General features: G+C 62.6%; 1 protein-coding gene across 1 annotated transcript in view; it reads left to right on the top strand.

Moving 5' to 3' along the window:
- Window positions 1-32: 32 nt before the first annotated feature.
- POSPLADRAFT_1039644 (hypothetical protein) overlaps window positions 33-15,910 on the top strand; it is a 24,396-nt gene continuing 8,518 nt past the window's right edge. Inside the window, exons 1-3 of the mRNA XM_024477576.1 lie at window positions 33-266; window positions 322-357; window positions 418-499. Coding sequence (XP_024339315.1) covers window positions 50-266; window positions 322-357; window positions 418-499 — 335 coding nt within the window. The 5' untranslated portion in view covers window positions 33-49. The remainder of the gene's footprint in view (window positions 267-321; window positions 358-417; window positions 500-15,910) is intronic.

Below are 15,910 nucleotides of genomic sequence, written 5' to 3' on the forward strand. Positions count from 1 at the left end.
CTCTCTCCCTCCTCCTCCTCCCCACCCAGCAGCCCTCCCGTCCCCTCCCATGGCTTCTGCTGCCGCCCTCTTCTCGTCTGCCGATGCCGACGACCCCCTCACGCGCGCACTCCAGCCCCCGCCAGACGAGTCCCCCGACGACCGCGACGCCCGTCTCCAGCAGCAGCGCGCCGCACAGGCCGTCTCCCACGAGATCGACCAGACCCTTCAGGAGGACAAGAAAGCCTACGACCGCCGCAAAAAGGCCATCAAGATCCTCCTCCTCGGTGCGCCTTCTCTCTTGCCTCCCCTCCCCGCTTGCTCACCCGCGCGCCTCGCCAGGCCAGGCCGAGTCCGGAAAGAGCACCACGCTCAAGAGTGCGTGTCCCTGTCCTTGCATGCGCTGCCCGCTGACCTCCTGACACGCTCCCTTTCCAGACTTCCAGCTCGCCTTCTCGCCCTCGCACTTCCGCAGCGAACGCGCCGCCTGGAGGACCATCATCCAGCTCAACCTCATCCGGTACGTCGCTCTCGTCTCGCCGACGCGCCCACGCTGCTCATCACCTGCGCGCGCCTGCCCAGATCCATCAAGCGCCTCCTCGAGGTCCTCCAGGAAGAATGGGACCAGTCTGTCGCACAGCCTGCATCGCGGCCAGACAAGGGCAAGGGCGTTGCCGGCCGCGCGCCACCCGCCGTGCGCTTCTCCACCTCGCCCCTGACCGACGCGCACCGCAAGATGCGCATGCGGCTGTCGCCGCTCCTGCCCATCGAGGAGCAGCTGTCCAAGCGGTTGTTCCCCGAGGCGCATGAGCGGCTGCACGACGTATGCGTGCCCGCGGGGAGCGGCTGGAAGAGCATGCTTGCGTCGCTGTCCAACGGCGGCGTCGCGGCGCCCGCAGAGAAGGAGCGGCGGCCGGGAACGGCAGATCGCGACGACGCGATGACACAGCGTGGGGCATTCTCGACGATCGCGCTGTACAGGGACGTCGACACGGGGCACGTCGAGGGCGCGCTGCATGCGAAGGCGACGGTGGTGCTGTTGTGCAGACTACGGAAATATATTTTATGTTCCGAGCCACGGGCGTCTATTTGCGCGACTTGGCGGTGGTGCGAGTGTCCAGGCAGACAGGAAGACCGGAGAAAGATCGAGAGATAGGTGGGTGCAAGGGGAATAGAGCGCACTGTGAGGGGTGGAGCACACTGTGAAGGGCATAGAGCGCACTGTGAGCGCACTGTGAGGGGTGGAGCACACTGTGAGGGGCAGAGCGCACTGTGAGCGCACTGTGAGGGGTGGAGCACACTGTGAGGGGCAGAGCGCACTCAAGGGGACACAGTACAAGTCCGGTAAGCTCGTTTCATTTCAATCTCGCTAATACAGTATTTACACCCATGCTATCCGCCGTATCCTGCGTCGACTCGCAGCAAGTGCCGCGCCGCACGCACACCAGGCAGGGCTGTGCCACCGAACGCAGCCTCGCGCGCGAGACCAGAAAACAGCGTCCCCAGTGTTAGAAGCGGGCTTCCGTGTGTGCAGCGCCCGTGACGCCACCTTGGGCCCCGCTCGACAAGGGCGGTAGGAATCCCGACACTACGACGCTGGCCAACCGCGCTCCTCCCGGACGGCGCCGCGCGCACCCCTGCAACGAACAGACGCCGCGCGCGCGCCGCACAGCCGAATGCGCCGTTTGCTCGCAGCAGACCGCGTGCCCATGCCTGCCCGCCGTCCGCGTCAGGATAGTCCGGTCGTGGGTCGCCCACAGTTTGCCTTCGCAATGATGTCCGGGACGCCTTGGCCCGGTGTGCACGTCTTCTCCCGCCGTCGCATGATGGCGTCACACGCCCGCTCGCGCGCACAACAATGGCGCGATACGCGGGAGTGTGTAGTGGGCGTGGCTGGCCGCTGACAAGCGCGATCCGTGGCCACCTGATCCCCACATATAGCGCAGGCGTGAATCTGCATGTCCGGTTGTTACAGCAAACAGCCCGTGTTCTTGTCTTCTCTCGACCATGTCCTCCTTATGTCCTGTTTGCGACGCAGTCAGCTCTCAATACGGAGAATGGAAAGCAAACCCTGCTTTGCAACATTGTGCTCACCCGGTATGCTTGCTGAAAGCTGGCGCAGTCGCCAATGTTAGCGGCCCGGTCAGTGCTGTAGTTCGACTCAACGGCGAGCAGCCTGTGCATTGGCGAGGTGCGCAGACGTTCTTCGGGACCTCCCGGGGTGAACTCGTCATCCCGCGCTGACGTTCCCGGTCGGTTGCGATTTCGTGGATGGTCCTCGTCTTCCCGCGAAATTCTCGTACTGGTATGCATTGTCAGTTTGAAGTCTGTTCGCACGGTCCGTAGCGCAATTTGGATCAGCTACACTGTGACGGCCATGCCACTACACATGGTCACTCACCAGGGTGATACTGCGCACATGGTCTTGTCGCAGACTATAGCGCGATACAATGCGCTACGGTCTCTGTGTCCTCAGCGCTCGAGTTGGCATGTACCTGGTCGTTAACGACTCCTGTAACTCCTTAGATAGCTCGTGCGCCGTTTGTGACTCTTTTGTTGTTGGAAGCTTGCATCCGACTGGCATGAGATCCCGGTCAGCCCGACTTGCAAGTTTCGCACAGAGTGTTGGAGACGGCGTAGCAAAGAATACATGGGATACAGCAGCAGCATAAAGATAGCATAGAGACAGGGTAATCGGAGACGATGTGCAGTTGCAAAGCGCCCACCTTTATAAGCGTTGACACTTGTCCTTGGCAGCCACTTTGCCACCGCACGGGCCCAGGACGTGACAAGCATGCCGAGATATCGGCATGTTTCAAATGCTCTGCCGGAATACCGAATCAGAGATGTAATATTTGCGGGCAATGCCGTGATCCACTGTGCAGTGCGTGAGAAATCTCCGTAGAGATGCAGTGCATCCGCGTAAGCATGCTGACGTGCGGGCCAGAATGGTAGCGGATTTGCGGCATGCGGAAAACGCGGCCATGAATCCGGATTGGATGCGAGTCAATGACCATCGCAGACATCTTCATGATGTCTGAGTTGTTGCAGTTGCATAGCTGGGGCAATGGGTTCACACAGCAGAGAACAATCTCCGGTCCCCGTGTGTCGTATTCCGAAGCTCAGGCTTGTCTATGTGAATTTGATTATATATTACAGTCTGCGCCCTGTCCCTAATACATCACGCAAGCATCCCGGCACCCCCTCTCCAACCTCCGGAGTTAGTCTGTAGCATGCAGCTTCACGGATGGAATCGCGCCGTTGCACCACTGCGTGAATGAGCACGCTGATGTTCTCCATGTGTGCGAGGCCGTTCCCCGCCGCAGCGCTGTGAGTATATTCTAACTAAGTACATTGATCCTAGCCAAGACGCCGATCACATTTCTAAATGTGATCGGTATCCTGGCGCAGCCGACATCTTTGCTCATAGGAAGGCAGAGACATCAAGCATGTCTCGCGCACCGGACATGTCCAGGGCGTCATCAGAACACTGTACCGTGGGCAGACATGGCCGGACCATTCTAACGCGGACAGCCGATAGGCATGGGCAGGCGGCCTGCACTTTGTTTGTCCGTTGCGTGGGCGCAAGAGACGCTGTCAGGGAAGGGCGCGCTGTGCCCGGCTGACAGAAATGTTGAAATCCCCACCGCCGTTACCTAGCAGCGCGTGCGATAACATCGTGCGCCCGCACACAATAGCGCAGGGATGCAGCGCATGCGCGTGAGCATGCTGACGGAGGGATGGCGCAACGCGCGTGATCGAGCGCGGAGGAGTTAGTTAGGCGCATTTGCATTGTAGCAATCACGGCGAACAGGGGCCTGGGAGAAGTGCGCGCTGATGCGAGTCTGCGACTTGGCAGCGGCAGGACCTAAGCGGCGGGGGCGGCAGCCTCCGGAGCGCGGGGAGAAGATTGAACGAGGGGTACTCACCTTGTCTGGATTCTTGCCCCGCTGAGTCCCCTTCCTGTGAGCCTTCGACTATGCAGCTACCGCATTGAGGTGAGGTGTCTAAGTTGGCCGTTGTGCATGGTGTTGACCATATCATGCCGCTTGCAAGCAATTAGTCGTTCGGGAAATGTCATTGGTGGCAGGCGGTGCGTGAATGTAAGCTGGTCTTGTCAGTCGTCAGTCGATGATCATGAAGTCTGACAACGCGCACAGACCTGACCGGCGTACGAGTACGTAACCTCACCGTGCTTGTACAATGTCCTACCACCTTTGCTCTGCTCACGTCGCGTCGGCTGGTCCTCCCAGTGTCAAATCTGTCCGTCGCGATGACCCAAAACACGCCACCTGCCTTGATTGCGCGGGGCACGGACGGGGCAGAGATGTAGGGATGGAATTCACATTACCAGGTACGTCGCGTCGTGCTATCTTGACTACCGACGCGCGGAATACTGACGATGCCGCCGTCTCCTGCCGCATCCGTGTGCCGGTCCCAGTCGTGCGCTGACCTTGGGTTCCCTTGACCGGACTAGTGGCCATGACCAGCACGTCTGCAGCCGGACGCGCGGCTCGCGAGAATGCACCAACAACGCGGGAGTGTCCACTCTGGTGCGCTGCCTACGTGCGTGCCGGCCGTCCGGCCGAGTTCGCAGGGGCGCGTGGACGCGTTGTGCGGTGCGGTTCGTCGGAGGGCTAGTGCGAGGGGGCATGACAACGGTGAGAATGTACGGACGTGCTTGCGATGTGTATTACGTAGCGTGTTTTCGTGCAGCGGAGACGGCGGGCGTCCGGTGAGGTGGGCGAGGTGGGTGCAGAGTCTGTGGGCGGGCAGGAGAGGGAGGCCGGGGCGCGTGCGACGACGGGATGCGAGTGCGAGCGGGGCGTGGTGCACGACGCGAGGGCTCATCTTAGACCGGGATGCATGCATGCGGGGTCTGCTGCGAACCAGGCTGCGATACACCTGTGCCAGATTGATCAGACGGTGCGAGCGCAGAGGACGTGCGCGCACGGAGAGGTCGTCAGGCCGCGCGCGGAAGGCTGCGCTATGACCGGCTCGTAACCATATTGCAATTTTGATTAATTTATCGAGTGGGGCTCGAAGTGATATTGTGCGCCCAGTAGAGCGGTCATGTACTATACATCAGCACCCGTTGTTGCCTACACAATCGCACAGAGATGCAGCGCATACATGTGCGCGTGCTGCCGGAGGGGCAGCACGGCACGGGCGATCGAGCGCGGAGGAGTTAGTTAGGCGCGTCTGCACCGTAGCGATCACAGCGAAGCGGCAGAAATAGAAGCGCACGCGCATGCGGGTCTGCAACTTGGCGACGGCAGAGCATACGCCGCGGCCGCGGCGTCCGGCGCGCGGGGAAAAGATATAATGAGGGCGACTCGCCTCGTCTGGATTCTTGCCCCGCTGAGCTGCCTTCCCGTGAGCGTTCGACTGCGGAGCTACCGTGCGGAGGTGAGTTGTCCCGGTCGGCCATTGTTGACGGTGCTGACGGTGTCGTTCCGGTTGCAAACGACTGGTCGCCCGGGGATGGGGGCGTACGAGCATGGCGGGAGGCGATGCGTCTATGTAAGTTGTTCTTGTCAGTCGTCAGCAGATGGACACGACGGCTGACGGTGCGCACAGACACGGTACGCACAGACTGGACCGACGCGCGGGTACGTGACCGTGCTCGTATGATGACCTACCGCCATCGCTCTGCTCACGGCGCGTTAGCGGATCCCCCGAGCGTCCAGTAAGCTTGTCGCACGCACGCAATACCACGCACGCCGCTCACCTTGATTGCGAAGGACACGGACGGGGCCGTCAGTCGTGCAGGGAATGATTCCTGTGTCCAAGTACGTCGCGCCGTGCGGTCCTGGCCATTGATGCGCGGAATACTAACCATGCCGCTGTCTTGCAGTCTCGCACACCCGACCGTTCAGCGCGGGCCCACACAATGCGTGCGCGCGTTTTGCATGCAGCCGGTACGCCGTCCTGCCGCACGCGTCCGCCGGCGGTTGTAGTGCGCTAACCTTAGGTTCCTTGACCAGACTGGGTTCCGTGGCCAGTGCGTTCGCGGCCGGACGCAGTGCTCGCGCGAACACGAAGACGCTGCGTGGTGCGTCCGCCTGGTGTGCTGCGTGATGGCGCGCCTGCTGACGCTTGTTTCCCGGCCGTCCGGCCGAATTTCTTTCCTAGGGGCGTGACGTGGTACCATGACAACAGTGAGGGCGCACGATACGACATGTATTACTATTACGTAGCTTAGCTTTGCATGTAGCTGGGACGACGGGCGTCCGGCGACGCGGGAGAGCTGGGCGCGGAGTGTGTTTCCGGGGAGGAGAGGAGCCTGGTGTGCGTGCGACGGCGGGATGCGAGCGCGCAGGGAACGGTGTGTTGCGCGACGCGAGGGCGCTCAGTCGCTTTCCTGTGAGCCTTCGACTGCGCAGCCACTGTGTTAAGGCGAGTCGTCCCGGCCGACCGTTGCGCACGGGTGACGGAGATGTTGACCGTGTGTTGCTGCTCGCAGGTGACTGGTCATCCGAGGGCAGGAGGCAGGCGATGGTATGTTCTTGTCGATTGTCAGCCGATGGTCATGACGGCTGACGGTGCGCACAGACTCGACCGGCGCACGGGTACGTAACCACTCCAGCGTGCTTGTACGATGGCCTGCACCTTCGTCCTGTTCACGCCGCGTCGGCTGATCCTCCCAGCATCAAGTCTGCCGGTCGCAAGGATGCAAAACCACGTCACCTACCTTGATCGCGAAGGACACGGACGGGGTAGCCGTGCCGGGATGAGATTCGCATCACCAGGTACGTCGCGTTGTGCGGACCTGGCTACCGACGCGCGGAACACTCACGATGGCGCCGTCTTCCAGACTGTCCAGCGCGCGTACACACAACACGAGCGCGGGGCGGCGCGTGCGTCGGGTGCTGCACGCCGCCGGTACGCCATCGTCCCGCGCCCGTCTGCCGGCCCTTGTGGTGCGCTAACCCTGAATCCACTTGATCAGATTGATTGCCACAGCCAGCGCGTTCGCAACCGGACGCGATGCTCACGTGAATACGAAGACGCCGCGCGCGCGTGTTGCGAAGGAGGGGGCCATGACGACAATGAGAACGCACGCGTGTATTTAATATATGTATGACTTGGCGTGTTCGCGCGTGATAGCTGAGACGGCGGGCGTGCGGTGGCGCAGGAGAGTTGGGTGCTGACCGGGGTGCTGGTGTGCGTGCGACGGCGGGATGCGAGCAGGGAACAGTGTGCTCCGCGATGCTTGGGCGCATCTCGGACTAAGATGCATGCGCGCGGTGTGTGCCTGGCACTGGGCTGCGATACGCCTGTGTCGGAATGATCAGGCTGTGCGAGCCGACAGCGCGAGCGCAGAGGACGTGCACGGAGACGTCGTGAGGCTGTGACCGCACGCCGAAGTGCTGGCGTCCGTTCGTGTGACCGTTGCGCGTACCGCAGCGCGTACCGCAAAATGCGACGACCCAGCGGCCCGTGCCATCGGTCTCAAGGAACGGGCGAGTGTGTCGCCGGCCATTGATGCGGCTCGTCCGGCGCTGATCCCCCTGCCATCTTGCGCCACAGCGTGGTCTTCCTCGCATCGTGCCGTGCTCGCGTGCTGACCGTCATGTCGGCCGGTCGTCCCACTTCCACGGGCAGCGTGCTGGTCGGATCCACGGTTCCAGGTACGCCGCGAGTCGGCTCTTGCGCATCGGCACGTAAGGCGCTGAACATCGCAGGGGCAGGGAGGACGCGCCACGCACCACCTCGTGCATCCGCAGATCGCCCGCGACGCTGCACGGCATATACGCATCTGTCCTGCTAAGCCCGTGCATCGCGCCCAGGTACGCGATCATGCCGCGCACCGCCGCACGCGTCGCCTCGCGGATATCTGTGCCCGCGGGCTCGTCGTCAGCGGCCGCGCACCCGGATGCGCCGATGGGGGGACGTTATGCTCACCAGGATCGACGCCGGTGGTGCAGTAGCATCCGCCGCTGTCTGCAGGGCTGCCGGCGGACGGCGTGGCGAAATGCGGTGTCTGGACATACGGCGTGTCCTGCACGACCGTCAGGCGCACCGTGACCTTCATGGGCGTTTCGATCGCCGTGCCTGGCGTGCACAGACGCAGTGAGATGGACGCCGCGTCATGCCCGGCGAGGCGGGGTCACTCACCACAGACCTCTGCGCAACGGGAGTACCAAAAACATATACGTACTCAGCCCGAGCACGCACGCGCGACGACGCACTGACCTCCATCGCCCTGCGCGGCATGCCCATCCTACGCGTGCACACGGCATCAGTCACGCACGCACGCCGCACCACGACGCCGCGACACGACACGCACCCCGATGGAGAACAGCGCGCCCTCGACCTCTACGGGCAGGAAGAGCGTTGCGCCGGCCGTGACGTGCCTCGTGTCGATGTTCCCGCCGGTCCTGTACAGCGGGATCGTCGCCGCGCTGCGCCGGCGCGACCCCATCTCGCCCGCAAACGGCCGCAGCGGGACGCGGATCCCGCGCACCTCGTCGAACCACGCGTAGGCCCGCCCCGCCCCGCCCTCTGCGCCCGGAAGCGTCCACAGCTTCAGCGCGGGCGCGGGGAACTCGTCCGCGAGCAGGCCGAAGCCGGGGATGAGCGCGGTCCAGCCCCAGTCTGCCGCGCGCACGTCCAGCACGTCGACGCGGAGCGTGTCACCGGGGCGCTCGTCCGCGACGTGCACGGGGCCGTTCACCTGGTCCAGGCGTGCAAAGTCGAGGGCCGCGAGCGCGGCGAGGTCGGATGTGGGCGTGAGCTGGCCGTTGGACGCGTCGAGGCAGTCGAAGGAGACGGTGTCCCCGGAGGCGACGTGCAGGACCTGCGGGATGCTGCGAGAGCGGCGGGTGAGCGGCAGACGGGTGACCGGGCGGGCACTTGCCTGTTGTCCCACGCAAGGTGGCACTGGGCGCGCTTGACGGCGTGGTATAGCGCACCAAACGATCTGTGTGGATCCGAATCTGTGTGAGTTGGATTGGCAGGGCGACGATGACGTACCTAGATGCAGTACAGATACACGCGCGATCGGTAGCACAGCCTTGCGTGGTGCGCGTGCGGCGCGGCGCGTTGTGTCCTGTACGCGCCTGCTATGGCGCCGTGACGCGCGTGCTAGCGGGGACGCGAGGACAGCGCGTGAGAGGGAGGGACTCTCGAGGGGTGGGACTTGCCACTTTGGGGACGCTCCCTGGGCAGACGTCCGCTTGTGCACGCCACGAGGGCTGAGGGGAGGCGGCAGGCAGTCACGGGAGTCGGCCGCAGTGAGAGGGCGCACCTGGCGAGAGAGCGCGGAGAGGGAGATCGGCGCGCGCGCTGAGACGCTGGCGAGACGGGCGTGGAGTGCTGAGGTGGACGCGGTGCATCGACGGAGCACGCGCTGACCGAGTGGGGAAGGGAGATTGCCCGCGTCGTCAATATGCGCTTGACGCTTGCGCCCTCCCTGCTCGATTTAGAAGGTGGTTTCCTCTTTCGGTCCTTGTCTCGATCGACGGCTTCACATGTGCGTCATGACCTCGTCGCAACTCGTGTGAGATATCATTCCTGTCGGCCCTTTCTGTGCGTATACATCGCCGGCGTCGACACAAAGCAATCCAGCTTCCCTCTCTCTCTCTGGACGCGAGAGAGCGTGCACATCGACAGGGCCCTACGCCGGAATGACGCATGCGGCGTCGGCGTCGACCAATAGGACGACGCAATGGCGCGCGATCGACTTCGGGGACTGATCTACCCCGCACGCTGTCCGATCTCTGCCCCACAGTGTCATGCGGCGTCATCCAGCATGCCGGCGTCGGTCGCTCTCGCTACAGGCGACGTCTATCCACCGTTGATAGCGACGACGACCGGGGTGCGTTGCGCAAGTGGTACGTCCCACTCTCCGGTGCGTCACGCTCCCTCTCGTGTCCATCCTTGCATGGCTCACCTACAACGGTCGCCGCCGCGTGACGTGACCGCGCACCTGGTGCGCTCTTTCAACAGTTCTCAGGGAAACACTGTAAGAGCCAAGGTCAAAGCGTGCTTCTATTCACGCGTCGCTCCGCCCGCTCGCTCCCGGTCCCCAACGCACGCTCGGCCCGCTGCCCACCGCCTCGCATCGCTGACTGCCTGTCCTTGCCTTCCATCCATCGCACTCGCGCTGTCGCCCTCCTCGGCCCGTTTCGCTTCACAGCCGATGATCGTGTCCCATCTCCCTTTTCCTTTTCTCAGGCCGGTCTCCCGCACACGCACGCCCGCCGTCACCTCAGCTACATCGCAGGTACGTAATGCATTCCATCGCAGTCCCATACATTTCCCCCGCGCACAACAGGAACGCCCGTAGTTACAGTATCATCGAGAGCGGTCACGCGCGACGCTCGTGTCCTCACTACTCACATCGCAGCCCGATACTCACACGCCGAGATGGCATACCACCCGCGCACAGAACACAATGCGCGCGCGCGCCACAGACTGCTCTGCGCACACAGCAGCCAACGCTGCGCTGCCCAACGAAGCCTCACATGGGTGCCTAGACGACGGCGTCCTCAGCGCCTCACGCGTCGACGGTCAAGAGCCGACATGGGGCGTACCTAGCCACACGGACCCGGCTTGCACGCTGCCTGCACAAGTGGGACGGCCGGTCGACGTGACGCAGCAGCAACGAGTCAACATGTGAGCACGACAAGATGCGAGCAAGACCACCCACCCGCTGGGGGGCCGCGCACAGACGTCCCGCGCCTGCACCTTGCCATCGCGCGGCGGGATCAGAGTCGGACGACGCGCATCAACGGCTGCTGACACACTCACGCCTGAGACGGATGGCACAGATCGCTCAGGGGGCGCGTTCTTCGGTATGCCCAATGCGCATACGAGCGTCGATCACCGGCAATCAAAGTCTCTGCTGACGCTCGCACCATCTGATCATCCCCGCATCGGCACGTCGCCATCCTGCTCAAGGCGGATCCCTCGCGCACGCATCCCAGTCCCACAGGTGCCGACTTTGCCCTCGCGTCGCGCAACACACCATTCCCCTGCGCGCTCGCATCCCGCCGTCGCACGCACACCGGGCCCCTCGCCTCCCCGGTAGCACACTCTGCGCCCAGCTCTCCCGTGTGGCCGGACGCCCGTCGTCCCAGCTACATGCAAAGCTAAGCTACGTATTAGTAATACATGTCCTATCGTGCGCCCTCACTGTCGTCATGGCCCCCTCTCACCAGCCCCACGGCATGCCCCTAGAAAACAAAGTCAGCCAGACGGACGGGATACAAGCATCAGCAGACACGCCGCCACACAGCACACCAGGCGGACGCACCACGCAGCGTCTTCGTGTTCGCGCGAGCACCGCGTCCGGCCGCGAATGCGCTAGCCACGGCAACCAGTCTGGTCAAGGAACCTGAGGTTAGCGCACTACAAGTGCCGGCGGACGCGTGCGGCAGGACGGCGTACCGGCTGTATGCAGAATGCGCGCGCGCTGAACGGTCGGGTGTGCGAGACTGCAAGACAACGGCATTGTTAGTATTCCGCGCATCAATGGCCCGGCGCGACGTACCTGGACACAGGATTGGTTCCCTGCACGGCGGCCCCGTCCGTGTCCTTCGCAATCAACGTGGGCGGCGTCCTTTTAGATGCGTGCGACAGGCCTACTTGCGCGGATCGGCTGACGCGCCGTGAGCAGAGCGACGGTGGCAGGTCATCATATGAGCGCGGTCACGTACCTGCGCATTGGTCCAGTCTGTGCGTACCATCAGCCGTCGTGTCCATCTGCTGACGACTGACAAGAACAACTTACATGGATGCACCGCCTCCCGCCTTGCCCGTACGCCCCCGTCCCCGGCTGACCAGTCGTTTGCAAGCGTCACAACGCGGTCAGCACCATGCACAACAGCCAGCCGCGACAACTCACCTCCGCACGGTAGCTGCGCAGTCGAAGGCTCACGGGAAGGCAGCTCAGCGGGGCAAGAACATAGACGACGTGGGTCCCCCTCGTTATATCGTTTCCCCGCGCTCTGTCCGCCGCCGCCGCCGCGTAGGCTCTGCCGTCGCCAATTCGCAGACCCGCGTATGCGTGCGCTTCTTCCAGGCCCCTGTTTCCCCCGCTTCACCGTGATCGCGATGGTGCAGACGCGCCTAACTAACTCCTCCGCGCTCGATCACGCACGTTGTGCCGTCCCTCCGTCAGCATGCCCACGCGCATGCGCCGCATCCCTGCGCTATCGTGTGTGCAGCGACGGGTGTTTCCATGTACTGCATGTATCCGGGCGCACGATTTTATCACACGTGCTGCTAAATAATGGCGGTGGGAATGTCGACACTGCCGTGAGCCGGGCACAGCGCGCCCTTCTCCGATGGCGTCGCTCGCGCCCACGCAACGGACAGACGAAACGCGGGCGCCGCACAGCCAAATGCGCTGTTCGCTACAGACCGCATGCCCATGCCTACCGGCTGTCCGCGTTAGAATGGTCCGGCCATGGTCCGCCCGCGGTACAGTGTTCTGGTTACGCCCTGGCCATGTCCGGTGCGCGAAACGTCCTTGATGTCTTTGCCTTCCTACGAGCAAAGATGTCGGCTGCGCCAGGATACCGATCACATTAAGGAACGTGATCGGGGCCTTGGCCTGGATCAGTATGCCTGATTGGAGTATACTCACAGCGCTACGGCGTGTCCAGGACAAAGCGGCGGGGAACGGCCTCGCGCGCATACCGGAATAGCAACAAAGCAGAACATCAGCGCGCTCGTTCACGCCGCAGTGCGGCGGCGCGATTCCGTCCATGAAGCTGCACGCTACAGACCGACTCCGGAGGTTGGACAGGGGGCGCCGGGGTGCTTGCACGGTGTATTAGGGACAAGGCGCAGACTGTCATAGACATTCAGATTCTCATAGACAGGCCTGAGCTCCGGAATTGGACACGGAGGGACCGGAGGTCATTCTCTGCTGTGCGCACCCATCGCAAACTCGACGCCGTCACCTCAAGCATGTCAAGAGAGCCCGGAAACTGTGCTATACCAGGTGAGTGCGGATGCCGCAAATATGCTATCATCACCGTCCGCAGACACTCTCACAGCCAATTTATCGCGGTCAGTCCATTGCGGCGGCCACTGGCATCGCACCAGAATCATCTGCGCCCCTGCAAGTCCAGTACCTCAACGCTGTCACCTTGAGCCCCGCCGAAGCGACCCGGGAAGCAAGCCATCCTCGGTAAGTGTTCTCGCTTGACCGCCGCACATTGTGCGCTGTCCGCTCGCACCAGCCGTGTATTGTGCCGTCCTCATGTTCGTTTCGTTTCGTCTTCGCCTCCGTCGCCCGTCACCCGACAGCCTCGCACTGCATGCCCCTCCTTGGTGCGCTCGTCTACCCAACAAAGTCTCGCGCAGGAGACTAGAAGACAGTGTTGTCGGTGTTTCGTGAATCGACGGTCAAGAGCCAATGCGCGCAGCGCAGTGTACCTGGATTGTGGGGCAGACCTGTGTCTAGCTATCGCATGCAGTCGCACTCCTGTCCTCCCCCGGTCACAGACTGCGCGCCCGCTTTCCCGCATCACGGGGCGCCCATTGCCCCAGCTACGCGAAGACAAGCTACGTAATAGATGTGATAAGTACAAACGAACATTTCCACTGTCATCATGCCGGCAACAGTCGCAGTATGCTTTGCGGCCGTAATTTGTGTCAGGTTTATGCTCACTGTGGTGTTGATAGGCCTACTTCCGGGAAAGATATGGCTGCGCGCTGCGGTATCCGGGCATGTTTGGTGTGTGCATTGGCAGCTTTCTGGAGATTTCTCATGCACTGCGCACCGGATCACAGCATTGCCCGCAAATGCATCCCTGATCGGGTATTCCGGCAGAGCATCCGAAACATACTGATATTTCGGCATGCTTATCACTTCCTGGGCCCGTGCGGTGGCAAAGTGGCTGCCGAGGACAAGTATCAACACTTATAAAGGTGGGCTGTTTTGTGACCGCGCATCATCTCCGATTACGCTGTCTCTATGCCGCCTTCCTGATTCCGATGATATGTTCAAAGTATGCCTTGCTATCTCGTCTCCAACACTCTGCGCAGAACTTGCATGTCGGACTGACCGGGACATCACGCAAGTCGGATGCAAGCTTCCGACAGCAATTGAGCTTGACGACCAGGTACATGCGAAATTGGGCGCTGAGAACACAGAGACCGTGGCGCATTGTATTGCGCTACAGTTTGCGAAGAGACCACGTGCGTAGTATTGCCCCGGTGAGTGTCTGTGTATAGTGGCGTGACCATCACAGCGTAGCTAATCCGAATTGCACTACAGACCACCAGACTGCGCGAACGGACTTTGGAGGTAGTTGGCAGATGCCTCAAGCGACGGGATCATGCCAACAACATGTACCAGCTCGTGAATCGCGCAGGAAGATGAGGACCATCCACAAAGTCGAACCTGACCGGGAACGTCAGCGCGGGACGATGAGTTCGCCCCGGTAGGTCCCAAAGAATGCCTGCGCGCACAGGCTGCTTGCCCTGACCGGGCCGCTAACATTTGCGACTGCACCAGCTTCGCGAGCATACCGGTGAGCACAATGTTGCAACGCGGGATTTGCTTTCCGTTCACCATATTGAGAGCTGACTGGATTGCGACTGCCCGGAACAGGATGCGGCCGAGAGAAGACAAGAACGCGGGCTGTTTTCACAGCGAGAACAGTAGCTACTCATTCGGGATGGCATTGCGCGAGCGAGGAGAGCATCGGGCACAGGATGATAAAGACCTTTTGGCTCGTTTGCTGCGAGTCGACACAGGATACAGGAATGTAAATACTGTATTGACGAGATTGAAATGACACAACCTTCCCGGTCTCGTACTATGTCTCCTCGTCGAGGCACTGTCACCTGTGTCCCTGTGTCCCCTTGGGTGCGCTCTACCCCTCACAGCGCGCTCTACCCCTCCCAGTGCACTCTACCCCTCCCAGTGCTCTATATGCCCCTTGCACACACCTATCTCTTGATCTTTGTCCGGTCGTCATCTTGCTTGGACACTCGCACCACCTCCAAGTCGCGCAAATAGACGCCCGTGGCTCGGCACCTAGAATCCGCACGCCAGGCGCAGGGAGGACGCGCCACGCACCACCTCGTGCATCCGCAGATCGCCCGCGACGCGTCCGTCCTGCTCAGGCCGTGCGTCGCGCCCAGGTACGCGATCATGCCGCGCACCGCCGCACGCGTCGCCTCGCGGATATCTGTGCCCGCGGACTCGTCGTCAGCGGCCGCGCACCCGGATGCGCCGATGGGGGGACGTTATGCTCACCAGGATCGACGCCGGTGGTGCAGTAGCATCCGCCGCTGACTGCAGGACTGCCGGCGGACGGCGTGGCGAAATGCGGTGTCTGGACATACGGCGTGTCCTGCACGACCGTCAGGCGCACCGTGACCTTCATGGGCGTTTCGACCGCCGTGCCTGGCGTGCACAGACGCTGTGAGATGGACGCTGCGTATACCCTGCGAGGCGGGGTCACTCACCACAGACCTCTGCGCAACGGGAGTACCAACAACATATACGCACTCAGCCCGAGCACGCACGCGCGACGACGCACTGACCTCCATCGCCCTGCGCGGCATGCCCATCCTACGCGTTCACACGACATCAGTCACGCACGCACGCCGCACCACGACGCCACGCCACGACACGCACCCCGATGGAGAACAGCGCGCCCTCGACCTCCACGGGCAGGAAGAGCGTCGCGCCGGCCGTGACGTGCCTCGTGTCGATGTTCCCGCCAGTCCTGTACAGCGGGATCGTCGCCGCGCTGCGCCGGCGCGACCCCCATCTCGCCCGCAAACGGCCGCAGCGGGACGCGTATCCCACGCGCCTCATCGAACCACGCGTAGGCCCGCCCCGCCCCGCCCTCCGCGCCCGGAAGCGTCCACAGCTTCAGCGCGGGCGCGGGGAACTCGTCCGCGAGCAAGCCGAAGCCGGGGATGAGCGCGGTCCAGCCCCAGTCTGCTGCGCGCA

This window comes from Postia placenta, assembly GCF_002117355.1.
Source record: "Postia placenta MAD-698-R-SB12 unplaced genomic scaffold POSPLAscaffold_6, whole genome shotgun sequence".
NCBI classification, from domain to species: Eukaryota; Fungi; Basidiomycota; class Agaricomycetes; order Polyporales; family Adustoporiaceae; genus Rhodonia; species Rhodonia placenta.